At 41.9% G+C, this 22,306-nt stretch overlaps 1 protein-coding gene across 5 annotated transcripts in view; it reads right to left on the bottom strand.

Moving 5' to 3' along the window:
• Adamtsl1 (ADAMTS like 1) overlaps window positions 1-22,306 on the bottom strand; it is a 376,592-nt gene that overhangs the window by 152,910 nt on the left and 201,376 nt on the right. For all 5 annotated transcript variants that reach the window (XM_075945016.1, XM_075945018.1, XM_075945014.1 and 2 more), the window contains one exon: window positions 11,600-11,901. In XM_075945016.1, the coding sequence (XP_075801131.1) occupies window positions 11,600-11,901 (302 nt within the window). The remainder of the gene's footprint in view (window positions 1-11,599; window positions 11,902-22,306) is intronic.

Genomic DNA, 22,306 nt, shown 5'->3' with positions numbered 1-22,306 from the left:
GCATCACTCGATCTAGGGCCGGGTGTGCAGCTCGGTGGTTGGGTGATTGCTTAGCATGAACAAGGCCCTGACTTTGAACTCAGGCACCACAACTTTGTAAGAGTAATTATTCCACCTGAAAGCAGGAACTCGTGAGTCTAGGACCTCTCTCATTAATACTTCTTGAGGAGGGTAACCTTGACCCGGAAAAGAACATAGCATGTTTTCTTTCATCTGTAATTCCTAGTTTCAGATCTTCAGATGTGAGTATATAACTTGGAGTAACTGTAGGAACCAGGAAAGTCAAAAAGGATCACTGTCATAGTAGAAGGTTGGGGGAGAAGTAGAAGGAGGAACAGCAGGGTGCAAGTGATTTAAGGAGAAGGTAGAAAATTGGGGGGCTTTAATTAGAAAGGAGGGAGATTAATACAGAAAAGGAAGAATGAAGATAAAATAAGGATTCTGAAAAAGGTCATAAGGAAGTGTTATTATCTACCTAAAATTATATTTAACACATATGAATATGTATATACATATATAGTTTAAATGGAAAATTCTCATTTGGGCTGACAATGCTTCCCTCAAGATCCATAGACTACCTACAAAAATCCAAACACCTCATTTTGAATTGTTGCTCAGGGTTGTTTAAGAGACTCCTCAAACCTAGGCTGTTGCTGATACACTTGGTTGCCTCTCAGAGGCTGAAGACAACATGTAGTTTGGACACATGACCAAGATGATTGAGCTCTTTCTGACCTGAAAGCCTCCTCCCTAAGGACTAGTTTCTATGGTAACAGAAGGGACTATGCAAGTTTCAAAGGGAGGGAAGCAACCAATAATCCTACCTAGTTATGATGTTCATAACCAAAACAATGACCAGCACAGCGTGATAAGTCCAGGAGTGCAATATGGCACACATACAGCAGTGGTGACCAAGGGCTTTACAATTGGACTCAAGGCCCGTACAACAGGAGTGCAGTCATGCTTGGTACTGGAAAACCCAGTCAACAATCCAGGGTTAGTGAAATCACAGATTATAGTAGAGAACCCATTGCTGTCACTTTACCAAACCACATATTTCCTAACTTCATCCTAAATAGTTATCCTTATACCCACGGATAGGTATAGGCCTCACCCCTCATCAAAGAAATGAATCTTTGCAATAGATGAAGATCATTACAGAGAAACAACCAATCAAAATACAGACGACAACAAGTGACTCCGGGGTGCCCAGCCCAGACTGATACATCTGTCACACATCTCCTGTACCCAAGGCTCAAGAATCATAGCAGAAGAGGGGACAAGAAGATTATAAAAGCCAGAGGAACAGGAAGCTTGCTGCGAGATGTTGTTGCCTAGAAATCTCAGAGAAGCTGCATCCATGAAGTCTTATCCACCTGCCTAAACTTTACCTGAACAAGAGTGGCGCCAATAGACTTGCTAATACAAAGGGAGTAAATCTGATGGGTTCTCAACCCTAGAGAAGAAGTACAGGTAACTAAGGAATACTGAGAGCAAGAGAAATAGTTTTCCCTAGGGAAGAACCCCCAGTGAACTAATAACAAGTGGTATTCAGCCCTGAAATCATAAACAAACAAGTTACTTTACATGAACTGAGCAGGTTATATTTATATATTTATGAACACACACACACTTGTGTGTGTGTATGTGTGTAAAAGTTGGAGGGAGGAAATGGAAGGGTAAATAATAATTATATTTTAATGTCAAAAAACATTTTAAAAATGTTACCAGGCTATATAGCCTCTAATGGTAAAACATGATGTTTTAGTGTAGAAGAAGCAAAACAGAGAACAGGGTAGATACCAACCAACCAACAAATAAAATGAGAACCTTAGGGACCCAAGACCAAACACATTATACTTTAATGAAAGGGATATTGCTATGATTGGAAGTGACATATGATATCATATTTCAGAATCCAGAATTCTGTAGGCTACTCTGTTTTTGGCTGGCTTTGTTTTAATTCTATTTAATTTCTTCAGTGACCTACTTTGATAGTTGAACCAACACATAAGATAAACAGTGACTATAGTTATTGAAAACAATATCCCCAGAGACACCTGCACACCCTAGATGGTGCTAGTGTAGTGTTTTGAGCAGTGACTAACAGAGGTTACTTGGTAGAAAACTCGCACGGAACACAGACACACTTTAATGAGTCCTTTGAGCAGACATCTTATTTTGTTGCCTGGAGTCATAACATCTAACATCTACAGTGTCCATTAGGGCTCAGGTGCTGTGTATCTCAGTCCTTAGCATACAACACTCTATTCTCTCTACAATTCTATGTGGCAAACAGTATGTTAAAACTCCAGTTTTACAGAAATGCGAACTGAAGCTTAGAAGCATGAAAATACTTGCCCGAGGTCATGCAGTTGCTGAATGGTGGAGCTGAGTGTATCTGAAGTTCTAAGAACTCACTGACAGCATTAAAATTTAAAAATACCAAGAGGCTGTCATATCTGCTTCCCTGGAGATCTTCAGAAATAACCCAGACATTTGTCTGGAATCATTTCAGCAGCGTTTAGTTTAAGGGTAGTGGCGAGACAAGACATTATTGCTAATTTGTTTTCAGCCGTATACAATTATATATGCAAAGACACCCACTTCTAAAGATGTTTATCTGTGCTTAAAACTTTGTGTGCAGTTATTGCTGAGATGGGTACCCACTCCTTTCTCTTCTGTATTGCTGAATGATAACTAACACAGTACAAGCACCTACTGCTTGCTAGTTCTCTCCTACTCTACCCTTGGTCTCCCCAAGTCTCTCAAGCAAGAGAATGTTCTCAATGTTAGATTGACCTAGGTCATCAAGCAAGGCCATCATTTAAAAAAGTGATATTAGAAAACCGAATCCAAATTGATTTCCTTCCTTCCAAGACATTATTTTTGTCTTTAATAGATTGTGGTATTTGTCATGTGGCTGACATGGCATTTCAGCATTTTCTTTCTTTCTCCCTAAGTTTTTATAGCTTCCAAATTTTCTTTAATTCAAATCAGCCAGTTTGGGGCAGAGCATTAAGATTTATGGGTATTCAAATCATTCTATTATATTCTGTAATGCCAACTGTGGGCAGATCTCCAAATCTGGAAATTCACGATATGACGACATAACAAAACACATCACAAGATACTGTTCCTACCGTCTGTGATTTCCCATGGGGATGGTATAGGATTGTTAAAGCCATGATGGCAAGCCACTACACGCAGCTTACTGCTATGGTTTTAATCTGAGCTATCCCCTGAAGGCTCATGAGTTGGGAGTTCAGTTGCCAGTTGAAGGGGAAGGGATTGAATCCTGAGACTGCTGCCAATGCTGTTGAAATACTTTACAAATGCCACCTTGCCATAGAGTCGCCGATGCCAAAATGTGGTAACCTAATGCAGAAGCAGTGCTGCATGACATGGTAACCAAGATCAAACAGATCATCTATAACCTTGTTGGATGTGACAGCTCACACCTATAGTCCCGGAACCTAGGAAGGAAAGGAAGGAGGGCTGCCACTAGAGTGAGGCCAGGCTGCTACAGAGTAGGAGCTATATGAGTTCTGGGCCAACACTGGCAACAGAGGGGGACCCTGTCTCAAAAACAAAACAAACAAAACAAAACACCCACCATCACCACTACCAAACAACAACAACAATAAACCCCAAACCAATAAAAAGTCCAAACAGCACAACTTTCTGGACTAATCAATGAATACCCTTGGTAGAATCATAGTATGATGGCCAGGTCTAGGGAAGAAAGCGAGTCACTGGAAATATGCCCTGGAACGATAGATTAGCCAAATGATCTCTGTCCTTCACAATGAGGATGATCTGAATACATTTTATTTTCCACATGGTCCTGCAGCATGATGTTCCAACCAACCACAGGTATTTATCAGAGAAGGATTCTAACTATGGACTGGAATCCCTGTAAACTGTGAGCCAAAGCAACATTTTTTTTCTCATTGAAAATGTTTCTATGGTCTATGTCACAGTGATGAAATCAGCAACCACACTAATGTCCTATGCAGAATCTAGAACTTGTTACGCTAGAATTGTTTCTCTAAATCACACTCACAACAGCTTTCACAAGAAGCAAAATACCTAGGAATAAATTTAACTTAACAGGTGAATAAAACCTCCACAGGAAAGTGCTTAAGTTGTGGGAAAAAGAAACTGAAAAAGCAACTGGAAGCAACATACTCAGGGATAAACAGATTTAATGTTGTAAAAATGGCTGTATTAGGTGGTCTACAGTCAATGCGATTCCTATCAAACTTCCAGTGACAATCTTCACAGAAGTAGAAAAGACAATCGGAGGGGTCATATGCAAGTACCGAAGGCCTTAATGGCTAACATCGTCCTTAGCAGAAGAGCAACACTGTCCTAATACCCAATCTCCAATTATATACCAACAACATCAGCTTTGCACATCCCATAGAATAGAACGGAGGACCCAGAAATAAGCTCACAAGGTTATAGCAACCTGACTTTTGGCAAAGGTATAACAATCACACATTTGAGACAAGACAGCCTCTTAAGTTGTGTTTGGAAAAACTAGATTTGCATGTGTGGAAGAACGAACCCAGACTATACTTCTACTTCTGCATGAAAGTCATTTAAAACGGATCAAAGACCTTAGTGTAGGATGAGAAAGCATAAAGGTAAAATACTTCAAGACAAAGGTGTAGGCAAGAACATCTGAATGGCTTTCCAGTGACACATGGACTAATTCCCAGAATTGCTAAGTGGGATTACAGTAAACCAAGATGCTTCTGCAGAGCAAAGGAAACACTCTTCAGCATGAACAAACAGCCTATAGGAGAGAAAACCATCCTGGAAAACTGTGTGCCAGACACGAATTAATATTAAAGATAAACAGAGAATTGCAAAAAGTAAGCACAAGGAAAGCTAAAATCCAGTCAACAAATGGGCCAGTGAACTGGATGGACAGTTCTCAATAAAAGAAACATGGCTGGAGAGACAGCTTGATGCTTAAAAGGGCTTGCCCTGGAGGTCTGATGACTCGGGTTAAGATCCCTGTGGCTATGTAAATGGGAAATGGAGACAGGAAAATTTCTGGAAGCTTTGCAAGACAGTTGGGTGGGATTCCACAGTATAGTGACAGAAGAAAGGATGGAAGGCAAGAACCAGCTCAAGTCATCTTCTGACCCCTGCGTGCACGCCACATCACTTACATGCCTCAGCTCACACACACGGTACACAAGCATCCACACATCCGCACACACCATTCACAGCAAAGGAGGAGGAGGAGGAGAAGAAATACAAATGGCCAATAAATACTTGAAAAATGTTAAACATCCTTAGCCATTGGAAATGCATATTTGAACTGCTAACTGTTCCTATCTTACTCCAATCAGGACGTATATCATCAGGAAATCAATGGCAACAAAAGCTGATGGAGATGTGGAGAACAAGGGACCTTCATTCACTGCTGGTGGGAGTGAAAACTTGTACACCCACTATGGAAAAGAGTATGGAGGTTCCCTAAAACACTGAAAATCAAAACATTATCCAGCTGTGTCACTGTGGGGTGTGTAACCAGAGGACTGTAGTTAGGCATACCATAGAGACACTTGCATATTCAATGTTTATAGCTGCCCTGTTCGTAATAACCAGGAAGTGGAATCAGATTAGATATTAATCAACAGACAGCTAAAGAAAATGTGTTGCAGATACACGATGGAATTTTAGACAGCCATAAAGAAAAAGAAAATCATTGTATTTGTGGGAAAATGGCTGCAATTGGAAATCATTACGTTAAATGAAATAAATCAGTTTCTGAAATCATGGACTTTTCTCACATGTGTGGAATTTGTACACACATATGCATACACATGTGTGTGCATGTGTATCTACATATACAGGCAAATATATATGTATATGTATAAAATATATGTATATATACACACACACATATATATACACACACGCACATATATACATACATACATATACATATATGGGTTTCAAGCTAGGGAGGGGATTACAGAAGGGGAGAAATAACTTTTAAGAGGGAAGAGAAGTAGAGTAATGGGTTACATGTAACATCAAAGTCCAAAGGGGACCAGCTGAAGGGAGAAAGGGAACCAGCTGGAAGGGGAGGGGTGGGGAAAGGAAGGAGAGGGAAGGTTAAGAGCAGAGGGGAATGCCATGTGTGAGGATGCCATGAGAAATCCAGCGCTTGGTTTGCTAACCTGATAATGAGGAAGACATTTTCTACTAGCTTGTCTGCTTGATAGCATTTGAGAGCCCTAGACCACATCTTTCGGCTTTATCCGGGCTGTGGTTAGCCTTCCTCCACTGTGTTGCTCTCCAGGAACTCTGATGCAGCCAGTGATCGGAGAGCTTGTCATCTGCCTTTCTTGACAGTGCCTGTGTTAGGTGTATAAGGGCTGGAATTTGTTTCTACTCGGAGAACTCTCTGTTTATAGAACTTAAGCCCTTCCAAGATGGCAAGGAGTGGGGTAGAAAAGGCAGGGTTTCTGCAGGATCTCAGTAATCTCCTCCCTTGGCTTTCTAAATCCCAAATATATACTACTGCAGAGCATGAATCATCACAGATCAAAAGCACCTATGGGGTAGCCCCAGGCTGAGATCAAGAAGCACTCCTGAGTTACTAAGTTTTTAATCTTAGGTACAAAACAATGTGCTACGCTCTACGATACTGTGTGTTAAGTCTCTTTAGCCATGCGGTCAGTTGCCTGGGCATTCTTAGTCAGACTGCATGGGCCAATCCTGTGATCAAACATAGCTCGTTTTTTCTAGGTTGGATATATCAATGACTAATGAGCAGGGTGATCTAAACACAGAGGGAAATTGAGATTGAAAGGGGAGGATGGGATGGCTGGAAGAAAGGACCATGGAGTGGTGCGGCCCTGATAGGAGGAATGTGGAAAGAATGGAAAGGACTCTTTGTGCTCTCTGTATTCCTGGTATTGGGAGGAAGGCGAAACTGTAGAACTGTACAAAAATGTAGAATAAATAACAGAATCCTGAACCCAAATATATATCCATATGTTATGTACGCTTGTGCATGTGTGAAGTGTAGTGAGTGAGTGTGTGTGTGTGTGCTGTGCACACTTGGGTTTGCTCATGCATATAATGCAGAGGCTAGATGAGGGGGTGTTTTGCCCCATCATTCTCTGCCCCATATCTCTGAAACAGGGTCCCTCGCTGAGCCTGTAGCTAGGCTATTGCAGTATGAAGAAGTGTGGGTCCTTTTGTTTGTCCCAGGTGCCTGGCTAGCTTAACCCCCGAAATAACCACAAAGAAATTGTATTAATTTAATTACTGCCTGGCCCATTATAGCTAGCCTCTTCTTGGCTAACTCTCACATCCTGATCTAAACCATTTCCTTTAATCTGTGTGTCACCGTGAGGTCATGGCTTACCAGGAAAGATTCAGGGTCTCTGACCTGGCAACTTCATGGCAGCTCTCCCTGACTGCCTTTCTCCTCCCAGCATTCAGTTCTGTCTTCCTGTCTAAGTACTGCCCTATCAAAAGGCCAAGGCAGTTCCTTTATTTAACCAATGAAAGCAACACAAATCAAGAAAGACCTCCTACACCAGGCTATCTCTCAGTAAGCCCCAGCAATCCTGTCCCCTCACTCCACAGTTCTGATGTGACAGGCATGCAGTTACTTGACCCCACCTGGCTATTTATATGCTAGTGGGATCTGAACTTGTACCCTCATGTTCACATAGCAAACTCACTCACTGAACTGTCTCTCCAGTCTCCTGAAACTAACATTATAAAAGCAATGGAGAACCTGTGGGTAAGCATAGTATATTCTGATTCTGGGTTTTCTTCTTCTGTCAAAAGAAGAAAAGAGTGTGAGGAAAGAAGCCATAGGTCCAAGGCTTCACCCTAAATTCTGCCAAAGTCAGTACCACATTCTTCCAAAATAGACTCTAAAGTTGACCTGCCATCTAGGAAGTCAATACGGCAGTGCTGCTCAGGTTCTCCTGGACCACATCTACCAGTCTGCACATAGGGAAGCACAGGATGGGGAAAAGTGGGGGATGCTAGGATACCATTTACAGGTCTGAAGACTTTTGTCTTTAAGAGAGTGGGATTTCTGTGTTTGTATTTCCCTGAATAGTATGATTGTTGTGTGATATTGATGACAACCCAGTGAACCTCAGTCATCAACCAGGGGTTGAAAGTACTGGCTAATTCCTTCTGGTTACTACTTCTGCTAGGTGAAAGATTTCCTTTGTTATATCCAATGTCATCTTGAGATTATAGAAACAATAAAATTAGCCGGGCGGTGGTGGCGCACGCCTTTAATCCCAGCACTCGGGAGGCAGAGGCAGGCAGATCTCTGTGAGTTCGAGACCAACCTGGTCTACAAGAGCTAGTTCCAGAACAGGCTTCAAAACCACAGAGAAACCCTGTCTCGAAAAACCAAAAAAAAAAAAAAAAAAAAAAAGAAACAATAAAATTAGCCTGACTGACTCTATTATTCCAAATGATTTAAAAGCTATCTTTTAATCTTGCATATTTTAGGTTTATTTCAGCAAAAATGACTAAAAATATATATAATCTCGTGGTTTTTATTTTGGTGAAAGATCAAAGTTGATAATACAGCAAGATATCACTGTCAAACAGTGACTTGAAAACATACATATCCCGTATTGTTGGGAGCAGTGAGACCCCAGATCCTCAATTTCTTGTAATCCCCTGATCTGAGTGCCTACAGCTGCTCTGAGCACGAGACCTTCAGGAGTTCCTGATGGCAGGAGAGTGGTTTCTGGTGGGTTTGGCTGGGGCATGGCTATCTCTATATAATCTACCCCTGAACACAATAAAGGGGGCATTCTTGGGGAATTCAAGGATGACCTGTGTCGCTGTCTCTCTGTCTGTGCGTGTCTGTGTATTTTAACCTCCAGCCCCCTTGCCCAAAGCTTGCGAACTGGGTGCCAGCGCACAGAGCGCAAACATGGGGGCGCAGTGCGTGGCACCGTATAGTGAAGTGATTTGTTAGTGCATCTGGGCATCATATGGATCACATGACCTAATCATAGTTTTGTCACTTTAGAATTTTTAACTCTTTAACTCTTATATAGGTGTAAATATATTACCTTGGCACATTGTGCTTAGGTGCTGACAGTTGAAGACCTAAGAAATTTTAGTAACTTGATCCTCTCTTGGGTATAAATGAAGAACAGTTTGTGTCATACAAAACCTTTTAGTTCTTATAGGTAGGGATCAATTGTATATCAAACATCCAAATCTTGGTTTTGGCTGAAAATTCTTAAAATTAATATATTGCACATGTACCCTAAAAACTCAATTTTAAACTCCTAGTTAGTCAATAGAAGAGTTAGATTCTTAAAGAGAAGGGTATCTGGTTAGTTTTATATCCCATTACTGCATCTATTTTTCCACCTTCTCATAAAATTCCAGGCTTTACTTGTAACTGAGAACCACACCAGAGAAAGCATGGTGTGTTTCCAAACACATTTGTTTTTGAGTTTATATAATGAACATTCAGTGTAGATGATCATAGAAAGCTGGGCTAAAAGCACAACCACTGGAATTCAGAGTCACTCATTACATTTAAGAGGAGCAATTGGGTATGGTAGTGCATGCTTGTAATACGAGTGCATTCGGGAGGCTGTGGTTGAGGATTCCACAAGTTCAAGACCAGTCTGGGTTACAGGGTGATACCCAGTCTCACAAACAAAACAAAAAACAAAAGAAGCAATGGTGGTCACCAGCTGCATCCAGCCTCTCCCCTGGCCTCTTGGGTCCTGTAGGGGTTCAGAGATCAACGAGGTTTATTTAACACGGCTCTCTCATCAGGCATGAAAGAAAGGATGTCCTCAAAGTGAGAGACCCACACCAAGCGAACACGGCGCATTAGCTGTGTTTCAGGACTCTGTCCCCTAGAGTCATCTGGAAGAGTTTTGATTTTAAAATAGCAGGGCTCTCCATTAAAACACTCCAGCAATTCCAGGGCCTGAAATTGGAAGATGTGCATACAAACACGAACCTTGAGGTCAGAACTATTAAATGTTTAGAAAGAACTGCTAGAGAGAAGTGCATTCTTTGCTAGCAGAGTTCAGGCCTTTTCAGCTCCGTGTGAATGGACAATGTGGCCACATTTATTCTTACATTCTCAGCCAGAACAAAAGATGCCTTTAAAAGAGTTTCCCAAATGTCATGGCTTAGAAAACAGTTTTGGGAAGCTATTTGACTATTTTTTTTCCCACTGGTTAAGTCAAATCTTCACTGGGCATGAGGAGCCCCTAAGACTTTGGTGGGAAATCAGCCCGCAACCTACCACCAGTCAAAAAATGACGTAAACAGGAGTTGCAATGGCAATGTATTTGTCCATGATGACAAAGCATATCATAATCTTAAAGAATTAATTGATTTTCCTAGCACATTCCTTTCCATAATATTCTAAATAAAGAATCCATAACAGGGCTGGCAGATGACTCCATTGTGTAAAGTGTTTCTGTGTAAGATGGACATTCATATGTTCTGATCACTGCCACTCACTACAATGCCAAGGATGGCAGCCTGCACCTGAAATTCCAGCACAGGGGCTGCAGAGGCGTCAGGACCTCAGGGACTTGCTCCCCAGTCTGAAACAGTACACTCCTGCTTCTGAGAAAGTCTGTAGGGAGGAGTAATCCACGAAGACCCTGGGCGTCATGTTCTGGTTCTTCTACACACACCCATATGGATTAATGCAACCACACATACTTCCCTGGCTCCCCTCAAGAATCACTGAGGAGATTAAGTAGCTTGGTTTTAATCTTCCTTCCATATATACAGCAAATCATTCACTGCTCCATAAATATGTACGGTTATTGGTCACCATTAATACGTTAACGCAAACATCACGGAAACTATTTCTAGATCATCATGGAATATACCCAAGGGAGCCAGGTGAAAATATATGTAAACATTTGACATTAACTAATACCCACAATGAGAAAGCTTCAGGGATTCTGCATGAGTGTAGAGAGGTATGGTATGATGGAGAGACTGGGTGAGGACAGAAACCAGAAGCCTTGGCCTGGGCCCAGTGCTATCGTTACTAGCTGTGAGGGATGGAGAGAGTCCCCCGACTTCCCTGCAACCTGGTTTCCCTCTTACAGAACAGAGCGGGGGCTGCTTTTGCTCCTTGTTCTCTTGTTCCCCTAGTGCCGGTTGCGCATGACGTTCACTGTCTTTATACACCCTCCTTCACTTGGAAAAGGAGCCAAATCAATTTCTGGGTCTCTCTTTGTGTTCTTGAGAACAGTAGGATGTGCTGAAGTGGGGTTTCCTTTCACCCCAAACGCACGGAGGAAAAGGCACAGACAAACAAGACTGGGCGTTGAGAATATAACCTTGGAACGACAGCTGCAAGACAGGCATCAGTTATGCTGGCTGCTCACAACTGACTGGGAGAGCCACTTGGGACAAAAGAAATCCACCAAGGTTTCCTTCGGGATATTTTATATTTAGAACGGCGGCCTCTCCTTTCTTCACTTATCATTCTTGGACTAGGACAGCCATTTGACACAGTTGCACTTAGGGAGAGAAGAAACCCAGAAGATGGTAGACTGATCTGGGGTCCCCTCCTTACCTCCGCCACACGACTCGGAGCACTTGGTGAAGCCCTCATATTCCCAGTCATACAGCTCGTCCAGGTCCTGCAAGCCTTCCAAGAGTCCGTCTGCATTATCTGGATTAAACTCCGGAATTTCCCCATTGCAGGGTCCCGCGTAACAGGCACGCTGGGAGGCGGGCTTGGGCCCTTCGCATTCATCCACAGGCAGGTCAGCCACGGACTGAGAGAAAGACAGGAGCACCTGGCATCTGACTATTCGCACCTGGGTTCCCACACCGCAGGTGACAGTACAGGCCGACCAAGCTTCTGGAATGAACCTGCAGTTGATAAGGAAACAAGACGACAGGATGAGAAGCCCCAGGCAGGAGGCCATGGGGGCTGTGAGGGGCTGCATCGCACCTGCCTCCGCTCCCCAGAGCTGGACCAGGATGTCAGGATGTGCTCGGGATCCTCCACCCCGTCCTGGGCTGGCAGCTTCACGTTAGCTCATGAGCTGGCTGGAGCGTGTTCCCAGAGTGTCATGTGAACTCCCAGCTGCGAGACATTCCAATCACGGACCACCTGCTTGCTCACTGCTCTGCACCCCTCGTGGCCACGGGACATTGGTGGGGCTCCTCCTCGCTCTAAATCCCAGCTCTTGGGCCTGTTGCAGGATGCTGGCACTTCTTACACTAGGCTAATACTGATACTAAAAGACGATAACAAAACGAGCCCCTGGAGACATCCAGGAAGAGTTTTCTCTTAGTTTGGAACACGTATCTTCTACTTTCCTTGCTCAGATTCAGTGTACTTCCCAGGATTTATTTTTATGCACAAAGAGGGATTTTTTTTAAAGCTTCCAAGAATGGCGCTGCCTTGTTCCTCGCACATTCTTTGAATCAGTCTGAACTCCATGTCTTTTTATATCACATAGAAAACCATGCTCAGATTGAAAGCCACAGGCATGTTACAGTAAACAAGAGACTCGGCAGTCATACAAGTTTGGTCCGCCTCCTCCACCCCCACCCTTGGAAAAAAGCGATACTAGTAAGGGCTCCCCCCCCCCCCCGACTTTCTTTAGAGTGTATGAAAATATCCAAATTCCCCAAAAGCTTTTGCTCTTCATTAATCAACCATAGCCATAACTTCAGTGGCCTTGAGAGGTCCTAAGGGAAAAAGCCCGGAGGGATCCATTAACATTCTCTGAAAAGCTAGTATAATAATTTGGAGAACGAACTTTGGGCTAATGACCTCCTCCCCACCCCCATGATCCTCTGCTTTCTCACAGGGAGGCATGTCGGCAAGGCAGCAAAACTAGGCTTCTTCACCAGGACTTTGGCAGAAAAGGAACCAATAAGAATATTACAGCATTAAAACAGCTCATGGCTAGTTCAGGGAAACTGAAACTCGAACAGCAAACCAACCCATTGTTGATACAACCAAGACACTTCCTGAGTCTGAGGTTGGCCTTCTGTGGGACAGAAGTGATCAGTCTGCCCCAGAGGAGTGTCCTTGCCCAAGGCACATACACTTTTTGGAGGCAGGGTAAATGACCCTTCCAAAAGAGTCTCCCTCTGATTATCCTGGAAGAGCCATCCCACCAGAATGGTAAATAGAATGGCTACTCAGGATGGTCCCCAAAAAGTTTTACCCCAATATCATATTTGGCTTCTGTATCTTCTAGTATAGTGACATATGGGCAAATAGTATTCCCAAAATATTTCAATGTCTTCCTCCTTTAAATAATGCCACCTGTCTGAACACTTTTGAAATATAAAACAGAATCTATTATTAAAATCACCTATTGCACATTCTGTTGTTACAAATTTTCTTATTGCATATTCACAGACACCTGGCTCACTCTTGGAATAAGAATCATGACAAATACACAGTCCTGGATTTTATAACACGGAAGTCTGCATAAGTCATTTTGTAGATAAGAAAGCAACAGATGACTTAACAAAGGAGTGAAGAGTAATACTTTTTTTTAAAATGTAGTACCTATTTTTGTCCTAAATTAGTGGCTCTTAACCTTCCTACTGCCATGACCATTTAATACAGTTCCTCATGCTGTGATGACTCTCAACCATAAAATTATTTTTGTTGCTGCTTCCTAACTGTAATTTTGCTACTGTTATGAATTTCAGTGTAAATATTTGTGTTTTCCAGTGGTCTTTGGTGACTCCTGTAAAGGCCTGTTGAACCTCCACAGTGTCAAGATCCACAGGCTGTGAACCTGTGCTCTAGCGTAAGTTAGCAAAAACTCCAATTGCATCCTATGGACTTCTCCTAGCATTCTTCTCATGATAATAATAGACTTCTTCTGTGACTCTTACACTGGAAGAATCCACAAGCCTTCCCCATAAAGAGCTAGGTTAGATTTTGCATGTTGTGTAGTCTGTGTTGCAACATTCAAGTCAGCCATTGTTGGAAGAGGTGAATAAGTAGATCAGTTGGGCTAGGTTCCAACAAAACTTTTTTTGTTTAGTTTTGTTTTTTTGAGACAGGGTTTCTCTGTAGATTTGGGGCCTGTCCTGGAACTCACCCTGTAGACCAGGCTGGCTTTGAACTTACAGAGATCTGCCCATCTCTGCCTCCAACAAAACTTTAGTTGTAGAAACTGGGTAAGGGTAGAGTAGGGGGTGAGATGATGAAGGATCTGGATCTTGCCTGTGGGCTGCTGTTATAAGAACATAATGTCTGCTAGAGAGGCCAAACAGTCTGAGATTCATATACAGTTCCAAACTTAATTTAGTTCTAGGTATCCCCCCCTCTCTATATGTATATATGGTACACACACACACACACACACACACACACACACACACACACAGAGTAACCAGCTGTATTTGTTTGTGTTTTATTTTCTAAAGTGAGTCTTAGAATAGACATGACACACAAACTGTGTCCTCAGCTCCCTTTTGCCTATAAGATGAATGACTTTACATTTAGTATCTTTGCAGAATCTGAATAATATTACCCCTAAAGATACAGAAGCCCAATAGACCTACAGTAGCAAGAGTTCTTTTTGAAAGTAGGGTTTTTAAATGAAAAAGACTTCTCATCCATTTCTATAATATGTAAAGATGCACATAAAATATATGTGTGGGAATTTTGACTATATGGATGGTAGAGTTGATAGTAATAAAATACCCTGTCCCCTCATAATAAAGGGCAAATAAACATCTGCTTTTCTCCAAATGAGAGTCATATCAAATGAAAAACAGCTTCACCGATGTAGATCCCAACCTGCGATCCTTGGGACCCCATGAGGTTCAGATTAAAAACAATTCGGTTTTGAGATGGTGCTGTCTTTTGGCAGCCATTTCAATTTCTCTGCTGCACACACGGTTAAAGCATAACACAGTCCCCCCTTGTTGAAGTCAGGAGATTATATTTCAGGAAGACCATCTGATTGTACAAATGGCTCTAGGGGCGACTGTGTTTCTTCGGAAGCATTCCTTCATATTCCTACATCTTATAGCTGTCCATTGATTATCTCGGGGTTTCAGGCCACGAGTGGGAGGAAGCAAGGCCCCAGAGAGGGCAGCAAGTGAGGAGGCTTAAGTGTGATGTTGTGAAGTCCCATCCTGAATATCCCTTGCTGAGTGGGATGCCCTGCAGTGGATAACAGTTCCGTGTTCTTACTGAAGCTTAACTTGGTCATTTTAAAAGTTCTTTGTGTTTGTGCAGCACTGCTGGATGAATGATAAAGAATGGGTGTGCCAGAGAAGTCTTCAAAAGACAGGTGTGAACTTCAGACATGATGACATGATCTCCATAAATAGTTTTCCCGTTTCTGAGATCACACACACACACACACACACACACACACACACACGCACGCACGCACGCACGCGCGCGCACGGAAAATGAATGAAGTGGGCTTTGATCTGGCCTTTCATTGCAAGCTTAACTGTTCATCTCACTAACAAAGAGCTTCTGACTTAGACTTATTACTCGAATCCCTCTTATGTCACAGAAAGCAGTGACAATCACAGTCACTTGTAAGATCCCTAAGTGCTTTAGTTTGTTACCAACTATTAAGAAGTTAGGGGCATGCCCCAAAGTAGTAAAAACAAGCAAACGCTTGAATGGATTAGCCGTATATCACTACAGATATGAGTCCAAATGAGGCTGGGGCGTTATGGGTATGCTCTGAAACTGACATCTTAACTTTCCTTTTTGTCCTTACTTTGAATTTCTCCATCTCCTTCCCTCTCTTTTTCTCTCCCCCATCTCCCCTTTCCCACTTCTCTCCTATATACAATTCTGATTCAAAAATGAGCCCTAAATGAGGGCTGGAAGACGGCTGAGAAGCGAAAGTGCTTGCTGAGCAAGACCGGCCCAGCCTGAGGACATGGGTTTGATCCTCAGAACCTGTGGTGTGAGGAAGGCACCAGCTTTCAAAAACTGTCCTCTGACCCATACATGTGTGTGTGTGTGTGTGTGTGTGTGTGTGTGTGTGTGTGTGTGTGCGTGCATGTACACACACTTGTGAACACATGTATGCACACACAGTAATAGAAATGAAAAATTACCAGAATTAGTCAGTGGAAAGATATCCTTATCAGTGTGCCATTTTTTAAAAAAAGATTCATTTTATGCATGCGTGTAAATGTTTGCTTGCATACATGTTTGTGCCTGGTACTTGTTAAGGCATTATATCCCTGGAACTGGAGTTACAGGCTGTTGTAACCAACCATGTGGGTACTGGGAACTGAATTAGGGTTCTCTGTAAGATCATCTCTCCAGTCCTGGAAGAATGCTATTTTTATATGGTTATTAGTCATAAGTCCAAGTTTCAAAATTCATATTGGAAGTTTCAGGGAATCACATTGCACACGTCTACTTTTGGTAGTTTTCAATTTGAGTTCATTGTTTAGCTGTGAGTCTATAGGGTTGTGGCTTCCTCTTCTTTCTGGTACGTATTTATGTTTGGAATTTGTGGTGTGGCAGCAGAGCGAGAAGGGAGGCGCAGGAATAAAGCAGAGCACTTGGGGGAAGTAATGGAGCGCTTTAAGATGGGTCACAGAGGAAAAGGAACGCTCTGTTCCGTACATCTTTCCTGATTATCTTAGACTTTCACCGACTTTGAGGTATTCTTCCACTCTACTGGTTGCAGAAAGCTGATAATGCAAATGACTTTCCTTTCACAAGGCAGATCAATTATCTAGTAGGATCTAGGGCTTCACTGCCCAATAGACACACTGAGTTTGCATCCATTTGCAAATTTCTTTTATCCACATTTACTTAAATATGTTTGAAAAGTTTGTTCTTTTGCTTTTGGGTGACACGAGGTAGTAAGAGAGTAAGAGCTTTTGGACTGGATACAGTGACTTAAATGTAAGCTGGGTCTTTGTGCATTGAAGGAAACTGGCAAAGGATGGGAAAGGACTGCGGCTGGGTGAAAGAGAGGCTGCAGAGAGACAGCCTCTTGTCTTGTTTCTGCTCTTCTCCTGTCCCACCTCTCCATGACGTCAGGGAAACTGACACGAGGCTCCCTAATGTCTCAAATGAAGTTGAGGGGAGGCGGTTTAAAACCTTTACAAAACAATCAGATTAAGCAGAAACACCACAAAGGGAATGCTACAAAGGGAAGACAGCTCCTCAACTGATTTACCTAGGAATCTTCAAATCATTTGCACAATCTGAAGTTTTACTTTAAAAATGATCTCCATTGACAGTCGACATAATCCACCCTATAAACAAACTGAAAAAAAAAACCAGAATCATCTTATTGGATGCTGGAAAAGCCTTTGACACAATAAAACATCCCTTCATGATAAAGGTCTTAGAGAGAGAGCAGGGATACAGGAGCATACCTAAACATAATAAGGCAATATACAGCGAGCCAACAGCCAACATCAAACTAAATGGAGACAAACTCAAAGTGATCCCACTGAAATCAGGAACAAGACAAGGTTTTCCACTCTCTTCATGTCTATTCAGTTAGTACTTGAGGCTCTAGCTAGAGCAATAAGACAACAAAAGGAGATAAAGGGAATACAAATCAGAATAGAAGAAGTCAGACTCTCACTATTTGCTGATGATATGATAGTTTATATAAGTGACCCCAAAAAATTCTACCAAGGAACTTCTACAACTCATAAACACCTTCAGTAATGTAGCAGGATACAAGATTAAATAAAAAAAAATCAGTAGCCTTCCTTTACACAGATGATAAATGGGCTGAGAAAGAAATCAGAGAAATATCTCCCTTCACAATAGCCACAAATATCATAAACTATCTTGGAGTAACTCAAACAAGTGGAAGAATGACAAGAACTTTGAATCTTTGAAGAAAGAAATTGAAGAAGACACCAGAATATGAAAAGACCTCCCATGCTCTTGGGTTGGTAGATTTAACATAGTAAAAAATGGCAATCTTACCAAAAGCAATCTACAGATTCAATGCAAGGCCCATCAAAATCTTCACAGACCTCAAAAGAACAATACTCAACTTCATATGGAAAGCAAAAACCCAGGATAGACAAAACAATCCTGCATGATAAAGGAACTTCTGGAGGCATCGCGATCCCTGACTTCAAACTCTACCACAGAGCTACAGTTCTGAAAAGTGTGTAGTATTAGTATAAGAACAGACAGGAGGACCAATGGAATTGAGTCGAAGACCCAGATATCAGTCCACACATCTATGAGCACCTGATCTTTGACAAAGAAGCAAAAAATATAAAATGGAAGAAAGAAAGCATATTTAACAAATGGTGCTGGCATAACTGGATATCAACATGTAGAAGAATGAAAATAGACCCATATCTATCACCATGCACAACACTCAAGTCCAAATGGATCAAAGACCTCAACATAAAACAAACCACACTGAACCTTATAGAAAAGAAAGTGGGAAGTACACTTGAATGCATTGGCACAGGAGATCACTTTCTAAACATAACCCCAGTATCACAGACACTGAGAGCAACAGTTAATAAATGGGACCTCCTGAAACTGAGAAGCTTCTGTAAAGCAAAGGACACAGTCAACAAAACAAAATGGCAGCCTACAGAATGGGAAAAGATCTTTACCAGCTCCACATCATAAAGAGGGCTGATCTCCAAAATATATAAAGAACTCAAGAAATATGTCATCAAAAGAACAAACAATCTAATAAAAAATGGGGTACAGACCTAAACAGAGAACTCTTAACAGATGATTTTAAAATGCTGAAAGACACTTAAAGAAATGTTCAATATCCTTAGTCATCAGAGAAATGCAAATCAAAACAACTCTGAGATTCCATCTTACACCTGTCAGAATGGCCAAGATAAAAAACATTGATGACAACTTATGCTGGAGAGGATGTGGGGTAAAGGGATACTTCTCCATTGCTGGCAGGAGTGGAAACTGGTATAGTCACTTTGGATATCAGTAGGGCGATTTCTCTGAAAATTAGGAAACAACCTTCCTCAAGACCTATCAATACCACTTTTGGGTATATACCCCAAGAATGCTCAATCATACCACAAGAATATGTGCTCAACTATGTTCATAGCAGTATTATTTGTCATAGCCAGAACCTGGAAACAACTTAAATGCCCCTTGACCGAAGGGGCATAAAGAAGATGGATAAAGAAGGTATGGTACATTTACACAATGGAGTATTACATAGCAGAAAAAAAATTAATGACATCTTGAAATTTGTGGGCAAATGGATGGATCTAGAAAACATCATATTGAGTGAGGTAACCCAGACCCAGAAAGACAAATATAATATGCATTTACTCATGAGTAGCTTTTAGACATAAAGCAAGGAAAAACCAGCCTACAATTCACAATCTTCAAGGACCTAGAAAACAAACAGGACCCTAAGAGAGACATAAATGAATCTAATATACATGGGAAGTAAAAAAAAGACAAGATCTTCTGAGTAAATAGGGATTGTTGGGAGCAAGGGCATGGGTAGAGGGGGAAAGGAGAGGAAGGGAGGGGAGTGGAGAAAAATATATAGCTCAATAAAACAATTAAAAAATGATCTCCAAAGTATATTTTTGGCATGTTTGTCAAAAATAGGATGGCACTAAGTGCATGCTGCTGAGAAGGGCTTCAGTGGGAGGAGTGAGAAAGAAGCAAGATAAGAGGGGTGAAAAGGACTAGAATCTGTTATATATTTATATGAAACTGTCAAGGTATAAAAATAAACTTAAGTTTCAAAAGGATTACTGAAAAGAATAGTTCTCCACGAGGCTGCTCTATATTTTCTCAGAACCTGTCATCCCAGATAAATAGAATCTCACTTAAACACGCATAGCCCTGGCTAGGGTACTAGGTGTGGATGGAACTATGGAGTGACTCTCCAGCACTGTCCCCTCATAGCCTCTGGGGCTGCAAATCCCATGTTAGTGATGCAGCTCCTATGGAGGTCTCCAGGCCAAGTGCTCCCCAGGGGCCCCCCTCCACAGGGCCTCCGACAGAACCACTTCTTGTAGCTTCTCTGAATCCTTGCACACCATGCCTGCAGGTGAGTGAGCATCATAAACACTATGATATGTCTCAGTAAAACTGAGAACAGATTGACGGATCCTAGAACATAAACAAAAGAGACTTTTCATTTGGGCTTCTTTGTGAGGCAGCTGGCATCTGCACAAAGTTTCCAATAGCTTTCTTGCAGAAACTGCTTAGTGCCTGAAGTAAAAGAGAATCTGAGGGCATAAAGAGACATGGTCTTTTCAAGGATTTTCTCCCAGGAGGAGATCTCCCAGGAGGAGCACTGAGCTGTGGTGACTGAACTGGGAGCTGAGATAACCCTTCCCCAGCGCTCGTTTATCAGGACATTTTATTCCACAACAGGTAAGGAAACCAAGACAGCTTCCTTCTTAAATGACGCCAAGCCTGCTTTGCTTCTCTGGGTACCACCTTCTCAGTCACCTTTCCTGGTCCATCTGTCCCCAAACCCTAAGGATTGCGATGCCTCAGAGCTCTAACAAGAGCTTCCAATGTACTTATTAATAACTCCTAATTTCAGTGATTATCATCAGGAAAAAATTTTAAAGTATTTAATCTTAGAACTTTTTCTTTTCAGAGAACAAATAATATTTACTGAATTGAAATAAAGGTTTAAATTAATATTAATCGTACTGGGAAAAAAACACGAAATCAGGGCCAGAGAGATGACTTAGTGCGTAAAGGCGCTTGTGACCTGAGATCAAATTCCAGTAACCCGCAAGATAGTAGGAGAAAACTAGCTCCTGCAAGCTGTCCTCTGACCCCCCCACACATGCCAGGGCACACACACACCTGATGACCTATCTTATCCCGACCCAACTAAAGAAATCAATGTAAAAAATAATGTACCTCGCCCTTCTATGTCAAACACTGAATTGCACAGTGCTTTAAAGCATTTTACGAGTCAGTTGGTTAATCCTAACCAACTCCTGACGAAATCGGGACATTCGGCATCCCAAGTTAACACACAGACTGGGAATTCGAGCCATGACATACATAGCTGATAAGGTTTCATATGTTTTAGTACATATTGCTATCTTTTCTTAATATTTCTATTTATATGTTCCAAAAGCATCTTCAATTTAAATGGATTTCTCTATGTGTGATGGTGTGTGTGCATTTATGCATATGCGTGTGTGTGTGTGTATGGTATATATGTTGTGATGTATGGTGTGTGTGGTATATGGTGTGTGTATATGATGTGGTGTGTATATGTGTGATGCATATGTGTGTATGTGTGTGTGGTGTACAATGTGTGTGTATGAGTGTGTGGTATACAATGTGTGTATGAGGTGGTATGTGTGTATGTGTGAGTGTGAATGTATAGTGTGTATGTGTATATATGGTGTGTGTATGTAGTGTAGTATGTGTGTATGATGTGTGTATATGGTACATGTATATGTGTAATGTATGATGTGTATGCTATATGGTGTGTGTATGTGATGTGATATGTGTGTGTATATGTGTGTACATGGGGTGTGTGTGTGATATGTGTGTGTATATGTGTGTACATGGGGTGTGTGTGTGTGATATGTGTGTATGGTGTATGAGTGTGTGCATGGTGTAGTATGTGTGTGCATTGTGTGTGTGTGCATGTGTGGTATATGAACATGATTGTGTGGGGATGCTTGCTGGTGCACGTCCATGTATAGGTAAGAGCAGGGTATTGACTGTTTTTCTCTGCTGCTCTCGGCCTTATTGCCTTGAGATGAGATCTGAACCAGAAGCTTGTTATTTTGGCTTGGCTAGACAGTGAGCTCTTATGATCCACTTGTCTCTGTCCCCAAGTTATGGGATTGTAGGTCTTGGCACCCATGCCCACCTTTTCACTTGGGTGCTGGGCATTTGAACTCAGGTCCTCATGCTTGAAGAGCAAGTGCTCTTACCACTGAGCCATCTTCCCAGGCCCCACAGATGGAATTCTTGATTTCCCCCACAGCAATGTATTCAACTTCCAGTCTTCTCTGTCACAGCAGGTATTCCTACTAGCCTCTGGTTAGAACAATTCACAAGTTCATCTTGACTCTTCAATTTCCTTCAATTCTTAATTCCAACTGACAGGGCAGTTCTATCTGTTATTCCCTGAAATGCTAATTTACTCTCATTAACTTCTTTTTCCATTTTCACTGTCAGCATCAACCACTGAATAATCTTAGCTGACAGCGGTACTTATTGGCATATGTAGTTCATGTACATAGCTCACCAAACCACTGGAGATGGGGACTGTTGGATACGCTGTAGGATGGGTAGAAGAGATTACCAGTGACTTTTCAATAAGCG

Source organism: Microtus pennsylvanicus, chromosome 13 (genome assembly GCF_037038515.1).
Source record: "Microtus pennsylvanicus isolate mMicPen1 chromosome 13, mMicPen1.hap1, whole genome shotgun sequence".
NCBI lineage: Eukaryota > Metazoa > Chordata > Mammalia > Rodentia > Cricetidae > Microtus > Microtus pennsylvanicus.
This window is presented reverse-complemented; position numbering and strand designations above follow the sequence as displayed.